General features: G+C 37.9%; 1 protein-coding gene across 2 annotated transcripts; it reads left to right on the top strand.

The window, feature by feature from the left end:
* Nucleotides 1–1,745: 1,745 nt before the first annotated feature.
* cyld (cylindromatosis (turban tumor syndrome)) lies at nt 1,746–22,860 on the top strand. Of its 2 annotated transcripts, XM_063479067.1 has the most exons (17): nt 1,746–2,072; nt 3,193–3,735; nt 5,607–5,918; nt 7,546–7,651; nt 8,320–8,421; nt 10,529–10,645; nt 13,871–14,259; nt 14,736–14,901; nt 15,001–15,142; nt 15,887–16,009; nt 16,245–16,336; nt 16,616–16,682; nt 18,419–18,551; nt 19,118–19,226; nt 19,455–19,573; nt 19,906–20,122; nt 20,542–22,860. In XM_063479067.1, exons 2-17 carry the CDS (start codon nt 3,244–3,246, stop codon nt 20,724–20,726), a joined length of 2,871 nt encoding a protein of 956 aa, XP_063335137.1. In that variant the 5' UTR covers nt 1,746–2,072; nt 3,193–3,243; the 3' UTR covers nt 20,727–22,860. The 2 variants fall into 2 exon arrangements, with proteins under 2 accessions (XP_063335137.1, XP_063335146.1); XM_063479076.1 differs by lacking the exon at nt 10,529–10,645.
* The last annotated feature ends 513 nt before the right edge of the window (nt 22,861–23,373 follow it).

Raw genomic sequence — 23,373 nt, 5'->3', positions numbered from 1 at the left:
TCAACAGAAAATTTCACCACATAGTTTTATGTAAGGTTTTTAAGGCTGTGGTGTTAATTTTTAAGTAACATGAGCCCAGCGGCAGCAGCAACGCTAGGCTAACACTAACTAGCTAGCAAGATTTTAAACCTGGTGCTAAACTAAGAGAAGCCACAAAATCAGTTTGAATAAGAGTAAACATTTACTCACCAAGTCAGTAAAGATCCACAGCAATGACAACAATAATATCTTGAGCTGACGCTTCTCCAGGTTTGCTCAAGTTATTCCATAAAAAATGCACCGTGAACACGCGGACTGATCCGGGAGGGAGGAGGACCTGTAGTCACGTGGCATTTTCAAAACACATCTTTCATCCTTCCGCACTGAGAAGCAAAACTTCCAGCTTACTTAGTTTTTCTAAGTTAAGACAACTCAAATAAATGGAGTTTATCAGCGTTTTTGCATAAAAAGTACTGGTAACTTATTAAAATTGAGTTCTAAAAACAAATTGATAAAAATTGAGTTCAGCCTATTTAATATTTTTAATTAAACACAATATTACATTTTACAGTGTGTACTGATCTGTAATGCAAGTACAGAGCAGGTGGAAGAGCCTGGAGAGGTGTAGGTGAAGAGAAATGAAAGTCAGTAGAAGTAAGATGGAATTTGTGTGTGAATGAGAGAGAGACGAATTAGACAACTTCTAAATATGAAGGTGCTAGGAGCAGAGATAGTGAAGGTAGATGAGTTTAAATATCTGTTGTCCACCATTCAAAGAAATGCACAGTGCACAAGAGAAATGGAGAAAAAAAGCGTATGCAGGCTGGAGTGGGTCGAGGTGAGAGTTGGTGTGAACAATAGTAGCAAGAATGAAAGGGACGATTTACGAAGTGATAGTGAGACCTGCTATTATGTATGGTTTGGAGATGGTGGCAATGACAAAAAGGCAGAGGGCAGAGCTGAAGATGTTAAGATTTTCATTGGGGGAGAACAGAATGGACAAGATTAGAAATTAGTAGATCAGAGGGACAGCACATGGTTGACCAGTTTAGATAAAAAGTTAAAGAGCAAAGGTTTGAAAATGTGCAAAGGATGTCAAAGATGGAGCTGTCAAGCAGGAATAAAAAAGAAGACTAAGGAGAAGATTCATGGATGTATAGAAGGAGGACATGCAGAGAGTTGGTGTGACAGAGCAAGATGCAAGGGATAAGGTAAGATGGAGCCAGATGATCCACTGTGAGAACCCCTAAAGGGAGCAGCCCAAAGAAGAAGAAGACATCTCACTGGACCACTTGGAGAGTCTGTATTGTCTTGGAAAACTTTGACACTTTAAAATTTAGAACATATAACAAACCCGTTTGGTTATACTGAGAAAATTACAAATGATCTCCAACATTTGAGACTGAGAACCTTCACAGACAGATCTCCAGCAATTTTATACTTAAGTACATGTTACTATTAATAATGTCAATCTTCTTACTCTTAGGCCATATTTTATTTTATACCCATTTTTTAATTTCATAATTATAGTGTAAAATTGCTTCTATTTAAATAAATATTTCTGAACTGCCTGCAGCTGATGAGCATCATCTGCCTTGGAAGCCACACTCCAACCTAACTACACTTTCTGCCGTCCGTGGGAAAACCCCAGAAAGTGGGACTTGGTTATTGACAAAACAAACAGCGAATCAGCGTTTTAGAAAGAAACGACTAACCAATGTCTGCCAGCGAACACGAGGACGTCATACATTAGGTTTAGTGTGGTCGCCTCCTGTAAATAATATATCTCATAGATGTAGCGATACACTGTATTATTTCACACATTTCTCGTGGAGAATAGGTGTATTTAAATGTTTTTAGTACACTTAGGAAGGTGGCAGTCTTCTGCCAGCCTTCTTGCTGTTGACCGGCTCGCTAGGCTAACTTTAGCGTGATACTTAGCTGGTTAGGATAGTAGCATTAGCTGTCCATTTAGCTAATCAGAGGTTATTACGGGAGCAGTCTAACCTGTTTTCAGAAGCATTTGTCTAACTGGAATGGACTTCGAAATGACAGCCATTTGTAGCCACTAACCGAATTCACGCATATCAAAGGTAAGGTGTCCGTGTTGTTGGCACTGGACGTAAATGACTGTCTGGTGCATTTTAGCTCACTGTACGTTAGCCACTTTCCTCTCTTAAAGGGCCTTTGACTGACAGCTTCTGCCCGGCGACACGCTGCTGATGTTGTCAAAGGAAAATGATGATTAAAGCAAGTCATAGTATCGCTTTGTAGGTGTCACCTGAAAGACCCCGCTAACTCAATGTCACAGCAGGTCAGCGCGTGTCAGTTTGAAATTACTTTCATTTTCAATCTGTGTTGGGTTTTAGCCATGTATGGCGTTAGCCTTAAAAAATCTTGTAAAAATGGTCTAACGTTACTCAGGCTCTTAAAAACAACAGCGTATTGACGGAGTAAATGTCGCAGTTCAGCAGCTGCTGTCATGCTTGAAACAATTGACGGATGTAGAAGTATTGTGTGCTCTTGACGCTGTCGGGTGGTTGAAAAATCATATCTGAGGTGTGATCAGGGGAAATCCACACGACTAGTATCTGTCTTACCCAGAGTGTCAGAATAAGTCAAGTGTCTGCTCACTCTCTATTTTTAGAAAATTGAAATAAGTAGTAATGAGTAATGCTACACAAAGTGCTGATTTTTAAATAGAAATCACTGGTCTACTGAATGTAGATGAGGGAGAATACACAAGAGCACAACAATCTCTCAGAAGAAACCAAAACAAGCGAACTGGATCACAGATTTTCTGAACTGTCAGTGCAGTTAAGACTGTTTTACCAGAGTTTTGCCGTGGTTAATTTCAGTATGGCTCATCACACATCTATTTGCACCTAATTAATGAAACTGTTCCAATGTGTGTTTTTTGTTTGTTTGTTTTTTGCTCAAGTGTACTTTAGACAGAATGAGCAGTTGTGCTTGTTAGTTGAGTTCTGATTTGTGCTTTGGAATATTTCTAGAGTAGAAATATTGTTAATGTTATGAATTATATTAATGCTTAACTTATTGTGGTATCAAAGCACATAACCGTAGCTGTCTAACCACATTAATTTACATTGCAGAAATGTAAGCTCATCACTTTCACTTATTAGGTCAAACCTTAAGTGTTCTGGGCGGGGGTTTTGTGGGGGGTTTTTCCTCATTTTTCTCGTTTCTTCTTAGACCACAGGTCAAGGTTGCCTTGACATTGGAGCTTCTGCCTAGCATGCAGACATGAGCTCTGCCCTGTGGAGCCAGGAGAAGCCCAGTGGGGGCTTCAGGGAGGACTGGCGGTTCTACATGGTTGTGAAGGAGTGTACAGTGGAGAAGCCTCCCCAGAAGACCCTGAGGATTCCCCGTGGCAGTCTTGGCCAGGCCTGTCAGGAGCGCAACAGCCTAGGAAGAACGCTGCCCCCATGCAAGGGGAAGAAAAGTCTCCGTATTCTGGACCAAACCAACGTGGTTTTGAGCCTGGATGAGCGGGACGTCTTGGAGCTGGATGAGAAGCTGGCTGAATTGCTCTTCCCCATTACTAACTGTGAGGAACGGTATGCGCTACTCTGCAACAAGTCACGGCTAGAGCGTGTCCGTGATATTGACTGTGGTTCCAAGGTGCGCGTCCAGCTGCGCTCAGGGGATGAACCTCTGCCTGGTGTGGTCCGCTTCAAAGGCTCACTGCTTCCTGATAGAGCTCTTTCTGGAATCTGGTTTGGAGTGGAACTTCTGGTGAGATCTCTTTCAGTTTTATTCTCATTTTTGCAAAAACAGGGTATCCATGTAGATTCTTAATTTGATTTTTGATCTGTTCATGAAAAATGAGATGACCACTATAGTTTAAATAAAATTTAAAGGACTGGCAAAATTGTTTAAATGTAAAAAAAATTAACAATTTAAATAAGAACATTTCAGGCTTAAAAAAGGTTTAATTTCAGCTTCATTCATGTATCTAATTAATATGAGACAAATGCTTGCAAAAGTAAAATAATCACTAAAACCAATGTATTACTTTTTAGCATGACCTTAAAAAAAACTTGAAAACCAGTTATTATGTCTATGTCTGTGTAAAGAACTGAAAACTAAATAGGAATAACAAAAAAACAGGAACTGTTTCTTGAGTGCTGTTTGAAACCAGGTGATTTTTGCTTGACTCATGCAACTTTTTTTGACATAATGGCTAACTGGAAACTGTTGCAAATGATTCCAGCAAATAAAACACTTATTCTTCACAATAACTTACTTAATAAGTTACGGAAGTACCACTATTTCCGCTTACATCTCATGGCACTGATTAGTGAAAGTGGTCAAGAATTTTTTTTAGTTGTGTTACAAACTGAGTATAGATAAGAATGTAGGTTGTCAGTCTAAGTATGTAAGTGTCATTTATATGCTATTTTAAGCCCAGTAGTCTTACCTACGTACTGGGAGGGAAAAAGATCCCCAGATCTTCTCCTTACACAAAAGCACTGTTGAATTCTTGAACTGTTGCTATTTTTGGAAATAATGTATAACAAAAATAGCATAGCTAACAATAAAAAAGCTTTTTTGAAGACTTTTTAAACTGTATTGATGACTGTTGAGGGTGCACAGCAGTGCTGCAGAAGCTGAATGAAAAGCAAAATATTCACATTTGTATTGCATTTACAGCGATGATGCCACACATTGACAACTTCTGTTTCAATTCACTTGGTTTAAAAGCGGTGCGATAATGACAGTTTGTGTAAATATAACACTGAAAAAACAAACTGTAAAGCTTCAATCTTGTGAATCATGCATCTAATGGCTTTGAGAAAAAATGTGGGATTAAATAATGTATATTGCTTGTTTTATTTTCAGATATTTTAGGTTTTATTTAACAGATGTGAAGTTATTAGCTAGTACTTAAACTTCTAAAGGAAGTGGCTATAACTGTTTACCGTTTACACAAGGCTAAAACAGAGATGCAGTGTTTAAACTGGTTCGATTGTAAGAAGATAAGGTCAACATTTTAATTCTGTTCCTTTTAATCTCATCACAAAATCTGAGTTTTTGAACTAGGCTATTCATTCTGGACTGTACATGCAGTACAATAATTAAATACAGTACAAAGGCTTGTCTTTTGCAGTACAATGTTGTTTGTATTCTTCAGAGTCCAGCTGTTGTCTTCTTGAGTGGGCTGATGGAGCTAAAGCATTCAAACTGCGCCTCAGTATAGCTGCCTCAGTTAGCATATAAGCTTATGATAAAATTCTGATTTATACTCCTAACTACATAGAGTTCAGTATGTTCGCTTTGCCAGCAGTAATGGTAATTCAGCAGTTTTTCTATCCAAAGAACCTGCCTGTGGATAAAGATGCACAATATCTTATATCATCCAGTGTCTGTACTAGAAATGTTTGCATTTATCATCACAGTAAGTCAAGTCATATTCCTGCTGCAGTAATCGATCAGATGCTCTCACAGCTCTAGGATGTTGACTCACCTTTATTCAAGAACGCTGAGAAAGCAGTTTTGCAAACTGGCCACCTAATTATAAGAATAAGTTGCTCATCTCTGTTGCTCCTGTTTTGACTTGCTCTCTAAATTTGACTCATTGTCTTTCCTCTATTTTCCCATCCCAGGAGGAAGGTCGGGGTCAAGGCTTCACGGAAGGCACCTACCAGGGCCGCCAGCTTTTCCGCTGTGAGGATGAATGTGGTGTGTTTGTAGCCTTGGACAAGCTTGAACTGTGGGAGGATGATGATGACGAACCTTTGGGTGAGCTGGAGGTAGACAATATTGGTCTGGTGGAAGAGGATCAAGACTTTCCTCCACTGGAGATCAACTCAAGGGTCCTGGTGCAGACCAGGGAGGGACCAGAGAGAGGCACCATCATTTTTTGTGACCTGCTACCCGGCAATGAGAGCTTGGGGTACTATGTAGGAGTTGACATGGTAAGAATGGTTCCCTTTAAAAGGTTAATCTATTCGCAAATGTACACCTGGACAGATGCAGAAACAAGCAATAAAAACTTTTAATGCTCTGAACTGCTGGTTAGAATAAAGGATCAGTTTGTTCACCTTCCAGTCTGGGGAAAACGCTAAACATTCAACATAATATTCTAAGATCATACAGAAAAACATTCTCTTTTTCTTTTAAGAAATAAATAATAACACTAAATCTGGAAGCCCACTGTTATCAGTCAGGTAATAGTAAGTTGAGTTACAATTTTAGTAAAAAAAAAAATATATATATATAATTTTGTCTTTGTCTTTGAGCTTTAGAAGTAGACAGAAAATTATGATGATTTCAAAATATAGTGTATTTCCTTTGAATACAGTTCATTCGTGTTTGCTGACATTCAGACCATCTATTATCTGTGGTTGCACTACATCTGCCAGCTATGTCAAACACATTTCAATTCAGTCTCAAGTGGATGTTGCAGTAAACCACTGAATAATAACCAATTAAAATACCTCCAAATTTGTCTTAAGAAAAATCAGTGCAGTTTCAAGTGTCTCATTGTTTTTTTTCACATTCAGTCAACTGTTATAAAGAAATGTGTCAGTATTGCTATTTTGATGCAGACTATGGGTAAAGTCTCTGTCAGTAAGAAGTCTGTAAAACTCAGTGATTTAAACTGCTGGCTCAGATAAAATTACCAGTTTAGACATCCTCTCTCATGATGGAATTCTTACTTTTTTTTCATGCTTTATGTTTTTTAAATGTTTTAAATGTTCTACCATTTGTCATCATTTTTATCCATAAACAATTTCATGTGGAATTTGCATGCAATTCCATGAAATTATCACAGTTAATGCCTCATGTTTGCTGTACAACTTGCCTGTGTTTATTATTTTCTTTTCTCTGACAGTTACTGTGTAGGAACGCGTCTTGTTGCCTTGGATTGTAGTAGCTGGTATCTATGACTACTGTTGTCAGGCGGGAGTGGTGTTGTAGTGATAGAGAGATTGAAATACATAACTAAGGCGTTTGACTGCTGATCGTTATCAGCACCACCAGCAGCTGCAGCAGCAGCAGCCCACTCGGTGCATCTGAGCCTCCCACACAAAGGCAAGACAGTCACGCGGGGAGTGAGGTAAAGACTTAGTGCTGTATGACCCAACAGCATGGCAAAGGGCCAGCAGGCAGCTGAGGAGAGCCCACTGCTCTGCCTCACTCTGCGTCCAGCCTCGCCCTGCCTTCTCTAGCTAGTGGCACTGGCTTCAAGCTTATCTTAGGTTATCCCTCTGAAGCATATTACTGGATTCCAAACTCGAGAAGAAGAAAAATACCGTGGTTGTACTTGCAGAGACAGTGGAGCTTTCAGGTGGAGGAGGACCTAAGGTGGAAGATATGGTTAATGTTGAAAAAGATGAGATGAGCATGGTTTATGGTTTATCATAACACAGAGGATCGAGTTTAAGCAAAATCTTTAGATAGAGTGGGATACAGCACACCTTGCTGAACATCAAAAAAATACGAGGAGAAGTACCACGTGTGGCACCACTTTAATCAGTGTTCCAGTGCTGAGGAGCATCTAAGAGGGTTACAAGGTTGTCATGTCTCCAACTCTTTCAGGACAATCCTATCGGGGACTGGGATGGTGTGTTTGATGGAAAGCTGCTGTGTAATTTTGCCAGTTTGGAACACACTCGACTTGTCCCCATCTGTGACGTAATGCCAGGTGAGTTATATAGTATTTGTTCCTGGTTTTTACTGTTTTTGTACTGTCTAGCATTAGCATTTCTTTTCCTGATAACATTCAGCTGTGCCTCACTTGGACCAGCACTAAGCTGCTTCCTAGCATTCTGAGTTTGTGTTTTGCTTGCAGCGGGAACAGAGAGCCTTTTGTGTTGATGGCTCACTTGTTTTTGAAAGTCAAGTGAGATACTCTGGCTCTTTGTTCCCCACAGTGGAATATTGATTTGCTTATCTGTGCTGCTGTCTGACTGTTCAAAGTTGTATTCAAGTTTGAATAGTCAGGTGACTATTCAAGACTAATTGACATTGAAGAATTTGCAAATTTGCCACCTTTCTTTAAAACCATTCATTTAGCAGTATCTGACCATGGAGATATGTGTTATCTCAAAGTAGAACTACTTTAAATTGTCTCCCTAAACCAAACGTGTTATTTATTGGTTCCCAATTCCTCGTGTTTTGATACTTGACAGTGAAAATGTTACTTTATAACTTACAGCTTGCGGGACAAGTGAGGGGCAAGATAACTTGCAGTTAATTAGAATGCCTTAAGCAGCAGTTAGACGCTCTAGTTGACTGTTTATGCAGTTAACAAATTGCACTGGTCATTAATGTGAATTTTCTCTAATATGGATGTATTTTTGGAATTCACAGAATATTCCATGCAGGACCAAAGGCTCCAAAAGCACAGTTTTGCCCCCAGAGGCCCGGCCAGTGACAAGTCGTCCTCTAGCCAAAGCAAACCAAAGAGCAAAGGTAGTGCACTAAGTTATGATGCACAGCTACCTACATATATAACCACAGCTTGATGTGCTGATAAATCTTAAAGAGGACTTATGGTTATTTCCAGCTTTGTATTTTTATTCTTGGACTCTCTTAGAGTAGCTGTCTGGTCTAAAATTTGAAATAATCCTTTTTTAAAATCTTATCTGAGTCATGATGCAACTCTTCTGTTCATCCACTGAAAAAATGCTTTTAGCTTCTCCTCCCTTTAATCTGTCGTTCTTTTGACTGGCTGTCTTTTCCAAAGAGAAGTTTTGATTAACAGGTGGGAGTGACTTGCTCATAGCCAGCACTTTTTGCCTGAGATGACCATATTAGTGCTCAATAGCGCTCATAAGAATTGAAAATGCTGCCTTAAAATTAATGTTTAAAGTAGTTGAAGCCCTGAGCTTAACTGTAGTAACACAATAAAGAAATTAGGGAAACAGTGGTGGAAATAATTATTTCATCCCATGCTGAATTTGTAAGTTTCCTTACTTACAAAGAATTGAACAGTCTCAAATTGTTTGGGGGTTTCATTTTAGTATTTAATTGCCAAGCAAAGCAAGACCATACTTGATAGAGAAACCATTCCTGGCAAGGACAGCAGTTAGTTGTTTAGTGTAGTTGGCCACTAGGTTTGTACACATCTTAGGAGGACATCTTAGGAGGGATTTTGGCTCACTCCTCTTTACAGAAACTCTCTAAATACCTTAGGTTTCTAGGGTGCTGCTTGGCAACTCAAAGCTTCAGCTTCCTCCACAGTTTTTCTATTGGACTAAGGCCTGGAAACTGACTAGAAAACTCAATGACTTTAATGTGCTTCTTCTTTAGAAGAATATAATACAGTATGATTTGGTGATTGTCATTCTAGAAGACCCATCAACGACCCATCTTCAGTGTTCTTTTTTTGGGAAGGAGATTCTCGTCCTAGATTTTACAAAACATGGCCCCTCAATACTGTGAAGTTGTCCTGTACTCACTGTTCTGTCAAAACAGTCCCAAAATATAATGTTTCTAACCCTGCGCTTGACTGTGGGGATGTTGTTCTGTGGGTCTTACTATTCCTCCAAACAAAAAGGGCTCAATTTTGGTTTCATCTGACCATGGCACTTTCTTCTGAATCATTTAGATCACATTTAGAAAGCCATACAGGCATGTAGATATGCCCTCTTGAGCATTAGGACCTTGAAGGCGTTTCAAGATTTCAATCCATTATGGTTTAGTGTGTTATAAATGCTGTTCTTGGTGACTGTGGTCTTAACAGCTTTTTGATCATTAAGGACTTTGTAGGACTTGCTCTCTCTGTAAATGAAAGCTTTAAATGAGTAAGGAAGAAAGTAAACAGATGACAGGTGTGTTTACCAGAGCTGCTCTACAGTATTTTGATGCAAAGAAAGTCTCAGTCTTAAATGTTGAAGGATTTTAGTCTTTTAGACACAAAGTCTTTTGAGAAACATCCATAGTGTAAATATGTCAGAAAAGATCTTAGATAGACCAGATGTCATTGCTCATGACATCTGGTTTCAAAACCCCAAAAACCCAAAATCCTAACAATGCTCATCTTAAACAGGAGTTCACAAGCCAATGGATGAGGTTTTACTTTTATTCTATGGAAATATCACAGTGGGTTTACTTTAAAGGGGCATTCCATCAAATTTGCCAGGTTGTAAAGCCAAAAATATAAAAAGTTACAAATCTCCTCTTTGTCCTACACATTTCCACTTTTCATACACTATATAAGTCAGTTATGGCTGGTTTTTATTTGTTGCAGATAATTCTTGTTGAAGCTTGTAATATTTTAGATGAGTAAAATCAGGGATGATACATTTGTTTTGGCGGGAAGTCCCACATAAAAGAAAATAATACAGATTGCTTAAGTTGACTTGATGTGAATGCAGTGCCTCTCACCCTGCTCTTTAACTTTTTGTTGCCGTTCATGATGGATCTTTTCCTTAGAGTTGTAGATGTCTGTTTCCTTTGTTCAGTGTCGAAACATGGTGAGAGAAGTTAAAGCACATACACTGGTACAGTGTGCACACGTGCACATTATGCTTATCTCTCTGTACTTTCTCTTTTCATGTACTTGCTGTATTTACAGGATTAGGTCATCAGTGTGGCAGTAGAAGCAAGTCTGAGTTTTACTATACTTTAAATGGCAGCTCTCTTGATCCCCCAGCCCAGCCCAAATCCAAAAGCACATGGTACATTGATGAAGGTAAAAAGAAAAAAAAAAAGTACTCATGGGATGTCACCATCTTAAAGGCAAGCTACTGTTTACAAACTACATATTAATCTGAGGTACTGCAGAGCTTTAATACATTTACAGTGGCAAAATAAGGGTTTCCATTCCCACATTCCCTCTATAGTAAAAGACATCCACACTCTGGTACTGTGAGTTGCCATAAATAAACAGGTCCACCAAATGTATGCCGTGAAGTATGGGTAATATAAAGAGAATGTTGTAGAATTTGGTGAACGACGTTTCAAAGCTGCTAAATGAGTACCTCGAGGTACCGTAAGCCTTGAGCACTGGATACTCATTTGATTTATTGATTTAATTCAATTGCATTTTATTCATACAGTGCCTAATCAAAACAACAGTTGCCTCAATTTGCTCCAATGTATTGCTGGCCAGAGCCTGTGCTGCATGTAATTTCCCCGCTCTGTCCTGGTTATCTGCAGCTACCCAAGAAAGACTAAAAATGTAAACGAAAGAAAAACAGGCAAAAAAGCTTTAGAAAACAGTTCCAGAGTGGATTTGTTCAAGTGTCTTTGAGTTCCGAGTCATAAATTTTGGGACAAAAAAAAGGTTATGTGATTGATTTTGCAAAAGAAGGATAACTCTGAGGTTTTTTTTCCCCCCAAGGTTCTGGTAACAAAAAGTAATTGCAACCAGATTTAAGTAAACAGTATTTATACAGAGGAATACCATCAAGTAGTTTGCTGCAGTAGCTTGCTGTAAGGACTTTTCCAGTAGTCTTGTCCCTATTCACAATTTCAGTGTTTCTTTGTGGTATTCTACCTGCATGAGCTATTTGGTGTTTCTAAAGGCTTTTATTGATGCTTTGTGCTGCAAATGACTCCTTACCTTTCTGATATTTTTGTTTTTTGCTACTGATGGTGGTTCAGCACATTTGCCAGCAAAAGCATTAGTAAAAGATTAGGTTTGTGGAGTCAGGCTTGGCTAATTTTTGTCAGCTTGTTGTCTTGTTTATGTGTTTCTCATGGTGTAGGAAAACAAGTTGATTGTTTTTGTTCTTCTTCCACTGCTCGTTTCATCACCAATCATCACTAGCAGTTGTGAATAAATTCTTTAAGAAAATTTATTGTCCTTGGATCCAGTGACAGAATCACCAAGTAAAAGAAAATATAAATAAGATTAAAAGACATGCAGGAAAAGGTGATAATGTGCCTAAATATCATGGCAAATTTGGACTAATCATAAGTAGAACTAGCTGTTTGTGATGTTGCCGTGTCCTGGCAAAATAATATTTGAAAACCTTCTGTATTATTTCAGTAATGCATTTAGTTCAGGTAATTTCACATGCTGTTTGAAATTAGGACAGTCACAAATAGCTGATGTGCCATTTTCACAACTGCTTACTCATCCTGTGAATGTGTAATCATTTTCATCTTCCTCAGGGTTACCCTGCATATTTTGGGCCTTTTATGCACTGGTGCTCTCATTTGTATCAAAGTCAGCAGACAAGGTTACACATTTCTGTGGTTCTTTCAGTACAGGAAGAGTTCATTTGGAGATGCACAAGCTTGAAGGTGCATTCTGTCATGACAATTCAGTCAGCACTGGTTATATCGCACTTTCTTTTTTATCACTGGTACATTTAAAATTCAGAGAGACACAATGAATAAACATGTATTTGTTGTTTATTCTCTCTCTGGATAAGCTATGTTACCACAGTGTAATGGTGTCTGTTTATTACAGAGAAACAAATGTTACAATTTAGAGGATAACAATTTTGTAAAAAAATTCAGAGAGGGGCAATGAAACTGTGAGATTGGTTTATGAAGTCACATTATTAGAGATTGTTTGAGGTTGTTGTGTAGCATACACCCTAGGTGGCAAAAGCAATAAAATCCATAGATAATAAATACTGAACTAAATTTTTATAACTAAAATAGCTAAAAACTAAGTGGCTTTCTATTATGTTATGCTCTTTATATTACTCAGTTTTCCATATTGAATTTCAAGAAGAAAACAAATGTCAAAGTCCTCTAACAGGGCTGTGTATATTGAACATTGTAAAGGGTAGTGGGGCATAAATTCAGTAACTTCCCACTTCTGTAAAAAGATGGTGTGTAAAGTTCCAGTTTTCAGCTTTTCAGGCATTCAAGTCATTCACTGTTCAAGGATTTGCATGAAACATTATATTTACAGCAGAGGAAATGCAAATGTAAATTGCGGTGGCTTTACCAGAATCTCCAGCTTGCATCAGATATTACATGGTGACTGAGCTGTCCTGAACATAGGGAATTCATCTGAAAAGTCCCATTTCACAAACACATGGTTTGAATTAATGGTACAGTATTTCATTGTGTACTTCATTTCATGAAATATTTGTTCACAACTTGATTTTTTTTTTCAAAATTATCAAATGAAGCTGACTCACTGTGACATATGGAAAATCTGTAACTTGATTCTGCCGGGTAAATTGTTTGAATTATATCCAATTACTTAACCTCATACCACAGCTGAGGGCATTTTCACACCAAATATAGAATATTGCTCAGCAATGGACAATTGTTTTACATAATATCTAAAAGACATAGATAATTATTTTTGCTTGCCAGTATCTACTCAACAGTATACCCTTTCACAGATGCCTCTTATTTTGGTATTTTCTTCTCATTTAAATAACATATCTGGTCCATCTCAGCTTTTGTTGTTCATTTTCATGTTTTCTTCAGCTTGATCAGTGGGTCCAATATTTGAGAATTACTTCTATTATTTTCTTTTTTACAGATTGTCAGCAAAATAAATGAATACATGGCACTACTTTGGCACTCATGTGTGTCAAAGTTCCCCAAACCTACATTTTCAGAAAAAGATGCCATTTACTGCATTTTTACTACAAATTTCTTCGTTTTTGATCAGTAAATAACAGTAAAAATCAGTCCTGGTCATGAAAAGACTCTTAATGGTTGAGCTCTACTGTTTCCACGTGTTACTGATGTGTGATAGCTTTGGCGTCACTTGTGTGAAAATGCCCAAAGATTCTGTAAAAATGGTGTTTACCATGTAGTAATTCATCACCATCTGAAACCATCTGCTTATCTGCTGCATGTGGTAAAAATTCAATAAAACAAGCATTTACAATTTTCCTCCCTAAAGACCTCTCTACAGTCTCTGCCCTACACACAGCCTACAGAATATATTTTTAAAAAACATATAAAGTTTTGGGTTTTGTTTTCTCTCATGCAGTTGGGGAGGACCCCGCCAAGTCACTTACTGACACACCCCCTGACTTCAACCAGTCCTCTCCACCATCCAGGGCCCCACCCTCTGCCTCATTGTCCAGTGACAACAAATTTCACTCGCTGCCCTTCAGTCTCAATCGTAAGCCTGGGCCTATTGACAGCATGAGCCATGGACCCCTGTCACTCTCTGTTCAGTCAGTGATGGGAGAGCAATCAGAGTCCCCTTCATCTGCTGCTCCTCCCTCACCACGGCCTTCAACACCTCCTCGAGGACAACCAGGTTTGGAGGTGGGGTCTCTGGTAGAGGTGAAAGAGAACCCTCCTCTGTGTGGTGTCATCCGTTGGGTGGGTCTGCCTCCTGGCCTACTGGAGCCTCTGGCTGGTCTGGAGCTGGTGAGACGACACAAAGATGTAAAATTAGGGACAGGAATTAGAGATACTGCTTGTCTTGCCAGTATTATGCAGTATATTAATTTGTTGATGTTTTTGTCCTACCCTTCCCCCATTATTATTGCATTTCCTGTCTGTCGTGAGCCCGAGCTCAACTCGTCATATTATTGCAATTTTGCACATAGTGTAAATATATGGTGCTATCATTGCAAACAATTTGAACAAACACTTCCTTGGTAAATAATATATTGGTAGACAGACAGTATGCATATGTTTAACACATACTAACTGACTTCTATATAGACTAGGTATATGAAATTCAGTATATCAGATACTGAACAGCCACATTATTGTCCAGAAGTACACGATCAGGCAGTCCTTGGTTCCCAGACGTTTGGAGTTAAAGAAAATTTTACTTTTTTAGAGTACATGTTTGTAGGACCTTGCAACAATTTAATCACATGACCTTGTAATTCCAGGAAGAAGAGTGCCCTGGTTGCACTGATGGCACATTCAAAGGCACACGTTATTTCACCTGTCCCCCTAAAAAAGCCCTGTTTGTGAAGCTGAAGTGCTGCCGGCCCGATTCCCGTTTCCCGTCCCTTCACCATTCCTCCAACCCCATAGAGCGCTGCAACTCCATTGGTGAGTCATTCGGAGGTATATCAATAATTAAAATGATTCGTTTAACTAACGGTCTCACAAATTTTGTGCTTACACTTGTACTATGTGTATTTTCTGCAGCATTTGGGGGTTACCTGAGTGAGGTGGTACATGAGAACACACCTCCACGCACAGAAAATGATGGCCTGGATGTCATGGTGGGAAAGAAGAAAGGCATTCAGGGTCACTACAACTCCTGCTACCTGGATTCAACCCTCTTTTGGTCAGTACTCTTTAGGTGTAAGGGGAAAATACTTTTTCATCTACAGTATATGAAATTTGTTTTATTGCCCTATGTGCACTTTAATTATCGATTGACTGCACAGAGCCTCATCAGCCCTTGCCTTAAAGCAGTAACTTAATAGATTTTTTTTATTTTAAAGCTTTGACCAGGATGAGCTCCAGCTGTGAGCTGACTGGGAGATAGTTGTATAGCAGTTTCTGTCAACAGTCATTTTAGGTAAAGCAGTCAATCCAGAATAGTAGAAATTCCTGTAATAGTGCTTGAACTATTGTTGTAGTTATTAAATTCAGTCTGAGGGCTTTGTACAGTAAGGAAGTTTCAAGATTCACATGTGATGCTTAATTAACAAAATGGACACGAATGTAACTGAACAAATTGTGTTATGTGCATCATATGAAGTTTTACAACTAGGTATCCATGATTTAATACAAATGTTGAAAATGGATATTTGACCAGTAGCTTTTAGTGAATTATTTGTTCAGTTTTTTGATTTATTTTTCTTTTTGTTCCAGGTTTAGATTAAAATTTAAATGAAACATCTGAACATCTTACTATCAGAAAATATCTTCTTGTTTGCGGATAAACAGCCATCAAGCTAGTTATATTTCCAACTGTGATACTTTTGGGTCTGTCTTTTTTAGTAAACAAAGACAACCACTGTATGGCAATTAGCTAACAGGCAACATTCATTTAAATTCCTTTGGTGCATGCTTTTCTTTGCAGTTTGTTTTCCTTCAGTTCTGTACTGGACACGGTTCTGCTGAGGCCACGATCAAAGACAGACGTAGAATATTACAGAGAGACTCAAGAGCTGCTGCGTACAGAGATAGTCAACCCTCTTCGCATGTAAGTCTTAAAAGATACTCAGATCCATGTATTTAACTCTTGCAGTATTGTAAGTCTGTGTTGGAACAGTGCTGAACAATTTTAAATTAGAGCTCATACATTTAAATAAAATAATACTTTTTTATTCCATCCATCAAAACCTGAATTTAGATTTGAAGCAAACTGCTTCTGAAAGCTAAACTGTAGTTGTATTTGCTAAACTGTATTGGAGTATTTAGACCACTTTGTTTTCTAGACATGGATATGTTTGTGCCACTAAAGTTATGAAGCTAAGAAGGATCTTGGAGAAAGTAGAAGCTGCTTCTGGATTTACATCTGAAGAAAAAGGTATGAGACTTTTTTTTTTATTTTTCCTTGTGCTCATTATCATGGGTCTGGAAATTGATATTGGAAGTTGTCTCAATTACTAGTATTCTACTAGTATTGCTTTTGTTTCTGGCTAAGGATGTAGATTTTATGTGACAAATTTCAAAATAAATGCTATAAAAAAGAAGACACTTACTCATTAATATACTATATACGTACACTCATAGTTTGAACAGTTTATGGTGGCATTTGTGCAGAAATATTGCCTCAAAACTCATTTCAGTTAATTTTGCATTGCAGATCCTGAGGAGTTCCTCAATATCCTTTTCCATCACATACTGAGGGTGGATCCGTTGCTCAAGCTAAGGTAAAGGCCAAGTAACTTACAACTAAATGTGAAAATCTGTAAATTCCAAGGAAATACAGGTTTATGTAATTTACTTTTTTTTTCAAGATTAAAAAAACAAATACCAAAAGAAAATACCCAAACTGATAGGTTTTGTAAAATTAAAATAGTTTACTACTCCAAAAGTGACTGTCTCAGACACCAAGAAGAAAACTGATTAAGCCATGGAGAGAATGTATGCTCACTGGCCACTTCATTAGATACACCTTGATAGTACTTGGTTAATGTACTATATACATTTTTGAAAAATTCTTCCAAAATGTTGACTTGTTTTTGACATGATATCAACAATGTTCATGCATTTTTTGTCAGCTAGACATCTATGTGAATCTTGTAAACTGAAAAAAAAAAAACTTATCAGATGAGGCAATATTCTTTTACCCAGTTTTGATGAACCTTTGTGGATAGCAGCATTGGTTTCACATTCTTAGTGACAAAAGTATTACCTCTAGTGTGGTCTAGAACTCTAGGCTTTGACCAAGGTACGCTCTTCTGCATACACTGGTTTAAACAAGTGGTTATTTGAGTTACTGGGTCCTTGCTATCAGCTTGAAGCAGTTTCATCTGACCTCTGACATAAGTTATTAGTCCTTTATTTAACCAGGTAAAAAATCTCATTGAGATTACAAATCTCATTTCCAAGAGAGACCTGGCAGTGAGGTATTTTTATCCAGAGAACTGATTCTCACTGAATATTTTCTTTTTTTCAAAGAATTCTCTGTAAATTCTAGACATTGTTGTGTGGGTAAATCCCAATAGAGCCACCCACAACCATGCTATGCTCAAAGTCATTTAAATGACATTTCTTAAACAAAAAACATCCAGAAAGCACCATCCCTCCATCTAAACAGTCTTTAATTGCTAAAAGATGTTATTACTTTGCTTTTCGTAAAGAATTAGTTAGGGATGGTAATAAAAAATTGTCTGAAACAATTCAATACTTTTCACACAAAAATAATATTAAAGGTTAGGGTTATGATGTGCCATAAAGAACTTCCCCCTGATTATCAGTGCATTACCAGACAGTGGAAATATAGTCACAACAGCACTAAACCAGGTGTCTAAATCTGTAATATGTAAATTTATACCACAGTTCTTGACACTGGAACCTTTATGGGTTACGACATGGGCAAAGTGGTTGGACTGTGGGAATTTTTTTGACAGGCTGAAAACTAATGTTGCGGTTTTATTTACAAATCTTTGAAATTCTGATGAGCAGACTATATGACTTAAAGAGTTGGATGTCATCATTTATGACTGTTGTTTTGCTGTACATGAGTTGTTAAGCTGTGTCATTACAAGTTGCCCAACTTGGAATGAATGCTACTGACAATCTTTAATCTGATTTTACAGTCTATCAGAGACATGCAGATATAGTGAAACAAATGTTAGATTTTGAGCTGTTAAATATCAAACAGCCTGATTTTAAAAACATGTTAAAAATTTCTGTTTATGTTGATCTTTCACCTCCTGCTCATATTTCACAAATTCTGAGACTATTTTTACTTCTTTTATAAATTGTTACAAATATTGGTACTGGTATTTTTCAGCTAATATAAGTAAAAATTGCTCTTTGCTGTATCATTTTTTTAAAGAAAAAGCGCACAGTTCATAAAGAGCTTCCAAGAGCTGTACACAATTAGTTTTTCCTTGAGGAAGGAAGATCATTGAACAAAGACTTTGCTGTTGTTTTCTAGGTCAGCAGGTCAAAAGGTCCAAGACTGTTATTTTTACCAGATCTTCATGGATAAGAAGGACAAGGTTGGAGTTCCCACCATCCAGCAGCTCCTGGAATGGTCTTTCATCAACAGCGACCTAAAGTTTGCAGAGGTTTATTTGAATTATTTTCAAAAGTTTGATATTATTGTGCATTGACTGGTCTGGTGGGTGCCAATTGGGTAGAGTCTTTGACCAAATGTGAGCAGATACCAAAAATGTACCCAAAATCTGGACTCTAACCAGCTGTTTGTTTGAAAACTTTTTTTGCAAGTCTAAAAACATTTTATATACTAATTAATCTTTTTTTTTCCTTTTTTTTTTTAAAGATTCAAAGAAAAAAAGAGTTTGAATTAAGAGGTTGTAACTGAAATATTACATTGACATGTACTTATTTATAAATGTTTTTGGAGTGTTTAATTTACTTGACCAGAAACGTTTTTCAGTTTTACTCCAGCATGTGCTATAGAAGTTGCACCTTTCCTTTAAAATAAGACATATATTTCGAGATATTAACGATTACACAGTTTGAACCGTATATTATGTATTTAATATCCTCTTTTTCTTTCATGTTGTTGGAAAGACTTCCTCTTATTTGTCTGTAGCACGATAGTCTTGGTTCCTGTTTTATGACTTGGACATTTATAGACGACCACCTATGGGTTCTCTTTCTCTGTTAGGCTCCTTCCTGCCTAATTATCCAGATGCCCCGCTTTGGCAAAGACTTCAAAATGTTCAACAAAATTTTCCCCTCCTTGGAACTGGACATCACAGATCTTCTTGAAGACAGTGAGTAGCTAATATTTATTTCCAGTCTAGATCTGTAATGTGCTGGTCAGTGGTGATTCAAAGCTGTATGTGGCATTTGGTAATGAATTTCCACTCAGTTGTCACTTCAGCTCAGCTGAGATAAAGGAACCAATTTTTCTTGCTTTCCAGCCTGCTCTCAACTTTTTGAAGAATTTAACTTTGGTACAGTGTGTCGGCAGCGATAAAGGTTTGTGTTTTCTTATCCAGCTCCCAGGGAATGTCGTATCTGCGGAGGCCTGGCTCTCTACGAGTGCCGAGACTGTTATGAGGATGGGGACATCACTGCTGGCAAGATTAAACAGTTCTGTGAAAAGTGCAATACACAGGTAAATAGCTCAAGGCATTGTTGCAGCATTACTTCAACCAGAAACAAGTTTTAAAGTCTAATGCCAGAATCAGCCATTTGGTGGCGCCAAATTCAAAGAAATCCTAGTGGTTCAGTGTTAAGTTTAACAAACTCTTTGCATTTTTTTTTCCAAATAATTTGTATGGCAGTAGGATTCCTGGAAGACTTTGGTTTCCTCTAATCTCCTTTATATATTTCTTAAATAACTGTGGAATATTTCTAATAACATGTTTAACATCTTTTGTTTGTCACTAAAAGGCCACTGTAACAAATGGTGTATGACGCAGGGCATATGTGCTTATAATGATTTAGGTTCACCTCCATCCGAGGAGAAAAGCCCATCGACACGGCAAACTGTCCGTTCCCAAGGAGTTACAAGAAAGTACAGGCCGTCAGGGCAGTTTTCCCCGCCAGAGGATGGAGCTGTTCGCCGTGCTGTGCATTGAAACCAGTCACTACGTGGCCTTCGTCAAGTATGGCAGCGCAGATTCAGCGTGGCTCTTCTTCGACAGCATGGCCGACCGTGATGGTGCGTGTGATGGCCTGTTGATGTCGTTTTTGTAAATTTTGACTGAAGTTACTACCATTTAAAAGAAACAAAAAACCTATTCTTTGTTTAATGTCAAAACTACGATCCACAATAATTTAAAATCTATTTATACAAATAAGCAAACAATTGTTTGTTAAGATGCCAAGAAATATTTAATTAACCTCTAGTGCATAAGTTGCTATGTAGCATTTTTGTTGCTTTCTTATGAGATTGTGCTACTGTCCACTGGTAACTTGATAACAGCTTTATAGTTTCACCTTTTTTAAGGACGTTGTTGTAAAATTTATATCAACTAATAGTGATTGCATTTAATTAAAATTGAAGAGGCATTTTAGTCATGACCTAGCTTTGTTGTGTCCATTCTGCTGTCTCTAATGACCTTGCTTGCGACTTTTCAGGAGGGCAGAATGGTTTCAACATCCCGCAAGTTTCTCCCTGTCCAGAAGTGGAAGCCTACCTGAAAATGACCCCAGAGGAGCTACACACCCTTGATCCCAAAAGCATCCAGGGCCAGGCCCGACGCCTCCTGTGTGATGCTTATATGTGCATGTACCAGAGCCCGACGATGAGCCTGTACAAGTAGAGCCCTCTCCCAAGACCCCTACCCTCCTGCTCCTGCTCCTTAGTCACTCCACCTCCTCCCTCCCCAAGGCAGAAAAGTTCCAGGAAGACCAAAAATTAAACTAAAAGAAGAACGGCTGCCTGCCAGTAGGGGCACTGTCCAGAATTAATCCTTTCCCCTCTTACTCTCCTCAATGCCTGTTTGGTTCTGGAGGCTGGAGAGATGGAAGAAAGGGGGAGAAGCCTATTTGCACTGTGCATTAGTTGAAGTGTTGTGTTCTTCATGTAGTCCTATGTAGCTTCCCTATGTCTCACAGCTGAGCATTGGTAGTGGATGATGAAGCAAATGTAGGCATTATGAGGAATCACTCCCTGTTGAGGGAGGAAAGAGATGATGGGCGGGAGGGCATGTTGCGTTGCAGTGACTGACAAAACATGTGCAACAAAAACACAATGAACTAGTGGGAAGACCTTGCTCACCTCATTTACCTTAAGAAAAGAGGAGTCTTGCTATTCTTAATCACTGAAAATGATGGGAGCTTTCCATAAAGCACATTAAGGAAGTAATGCAGTGTGCAAATCCTCATCCAACCTGTACGCTTCTGTGTAAAATACCTAAGTAGCATAGTCTTGGTAGTAACATCAACAGTATAGATGTCAACCTACTGTGCAGCTGCATCAAAACCAGACTCTTTGCTCTTTGTGAACAGGTTTTCATAATTTCCCATCAAACTGTGTAAGTGTCTTTACAGTATGTTTTGCAGAAACAGATGTAGCCATTGTAAAAGTCTCATGTTTTACTGCATACTTGCATAACTAATGCTGCACCTTTTACTTCATCCCCAAGTGAACCTATCAGGAAACATTTAGGTTTTGTTTTTTATTTTATTTTCCTCCCCATTTGAAGTCACAGTGAGTGCTAATTTGTCGGTCGGGAGACATCGGTTTTGTGTTACAGAATACAAATTTGCTCCTCTGCTCTAGTTGTAAAGAATGGTCTGCATTGCTAATGCAGGGTAGATGCCAGATACATTCATGAAGGGGGACTTGTACAATGGCTGCTGTTGTAAAGCTGATTGGTGGAGCACTCCATGCATTCATAGGGTCAATGAGGTGAAATACTGGAAAAGTCTGACTGTTTTCTTTAAGGTAAGTGTGTGTGATGTGAAGAATTTCATATGCAGTGTTTTTAAGTCTGTCACTCATTGTGTTGATGAGTAAAACTAAATTATGTTTTATGTTTACAAAACCTTTTCTCTGCCCATCATGGCGCATTGGATATCCTATGATTTAGGTGAAGCAGGTATTGACTCTCGCTGCCTTTAATGAAAGTGTAACTTGCAATATTTCCATCCAGGCACAAGATAACAAAACAATTGTGATCAAAATATTATTATTTATTGTACTTTAAACATATTACAAACTATTCTCCCTTTCTAAGAAAATGAAACAGGGTTCATGAAAGTGTACGTTTTGGGTACTTCTTGTCCTCTTACTCTATATGAAGTAAGTTTTTGTCAACAGCAGCTACTACTGAATGTTCATACTGACACATGGAACAGTTAACAGATGATGGGAAATGAAGAGGCACAAGGCTGGTAACCTTGACGCATCAATGTATGTAAAGAAAAAAGTAAATAAAAAGATGATCCTTGATTCCATTATATTCCCCAAAACCAAAAGCTTACCAATCTAAATACAAAGTGATTGTTTTTTTGTTTTTTTATATAATCCAAAAATGGGAAATAACAAACTACAAAATACAGATGTTGGCATCAGCATTATAAATATACACACACATATATATATATATATATATATTTTACTTAATCACACCTTAATAATCATGGATTAGGTTGTGATTATTAGGTGACCGTATAAGGACAAATTTTAAAGTACCTCTCACCTGACAACTTCCATTTTTGGTCTGTGGTCGTTTCCACTGTTGCAGGTATTCTGACACCTGTGCAAACTTTTTCTGCACTGCTGGAGCTTATCACTGATTGGAGCCTTGTTCTCTATGAGAGAAGTCTCAGAGCAGCGATTAGGATTGAGATTTTTTTTTCCTCTTTCATCTGTACAGTGTAGACATATGTAACAGGTGGAAAATTAATGTCAGTGATGTTCCTGTAAATGTTAAAAATAAAGCCCATTTTGAAGGGTGAAATGTCAAGTCTTGTGTGTTTTGTGCCAGTGTAGGAATTTTTCTGCAGATGCTGTGCGGTGTTGGAGCGAATTTGCAAGTTTTCTGGTTGGTATTTCAGCCATGTAGTCACTAAGGGTTTTTAACTTGGCACATGAATAAGACTATAATAAAGTGGGACATGGTGGATTTAAAAAGAAAAGTTTCAAAATGAAACTCAAGTAGATCTTTATTTTTTTAAATGTGTCAAACTACATTAATAAGAATAAATGAGGCTTACGTGTTTTTTGGTCTTCATTTGCAGCAGTGATGCTGAAGCACATGGCAAGTTATAGCATGATATATACTTTTTATTTTATATTTGCTTTATGTTTGCCTAATAATTTGGGAAGAAATATGTATTTTTAAAATTAATTTTCATGCTAAACAGTACTTCCAGCTAGATTTTCAGTCCTTTTTTTATTAAAGTGTATATAAAGCAACTCAGAGATGCAGCTAGCTGGCTTCATTATAGACTTTATCATAC

The sequence above is a fragment of the Pelmatolapia mariae genome, linkage group LG1 (assembly GCF_036321145.2).
Source record: "Pelmatolapia mariae isolate MD_Pm_ZW linkage group LG1, Pm_UMD_F_2, whole genome shotgun sequence".
NCBI classification, from domain to species: domain Eukaryota; kingdom Metazoa; phylum Chordata; class Actinopteri; order Cichliformes; family Cichlidae; genus Pelmatolapia; species Pelmatolapia mariae.
Note: the sequence above shows the minus strand (reverse complement) of the source record. Positions and strands in the feature narration are given on the sequence as shown.

Coding starts and splice junctions, on each gene's coding strand:
- cyld (XM_063479067.1), top strand. CDS start 3,244: ATGAGCTCTGCCCTGTGGAGCCAGGAGAAGCCCAGTGGGGGCTTCAGG. Junction 5,919..7,545: donor ACTATGTAGGAGTTGACATG/GTAAGAATGGTT, acceptor CAACTCTTTCAG/GACAATCCTATCGGGGACTG. Junction 19,574..19,905: donor GTGAAAAGTGCAATACACAG/GTAAATAGCTCA, acceptor ATAATGATTTAG/GTTCACCTCCATCCGAGGAG.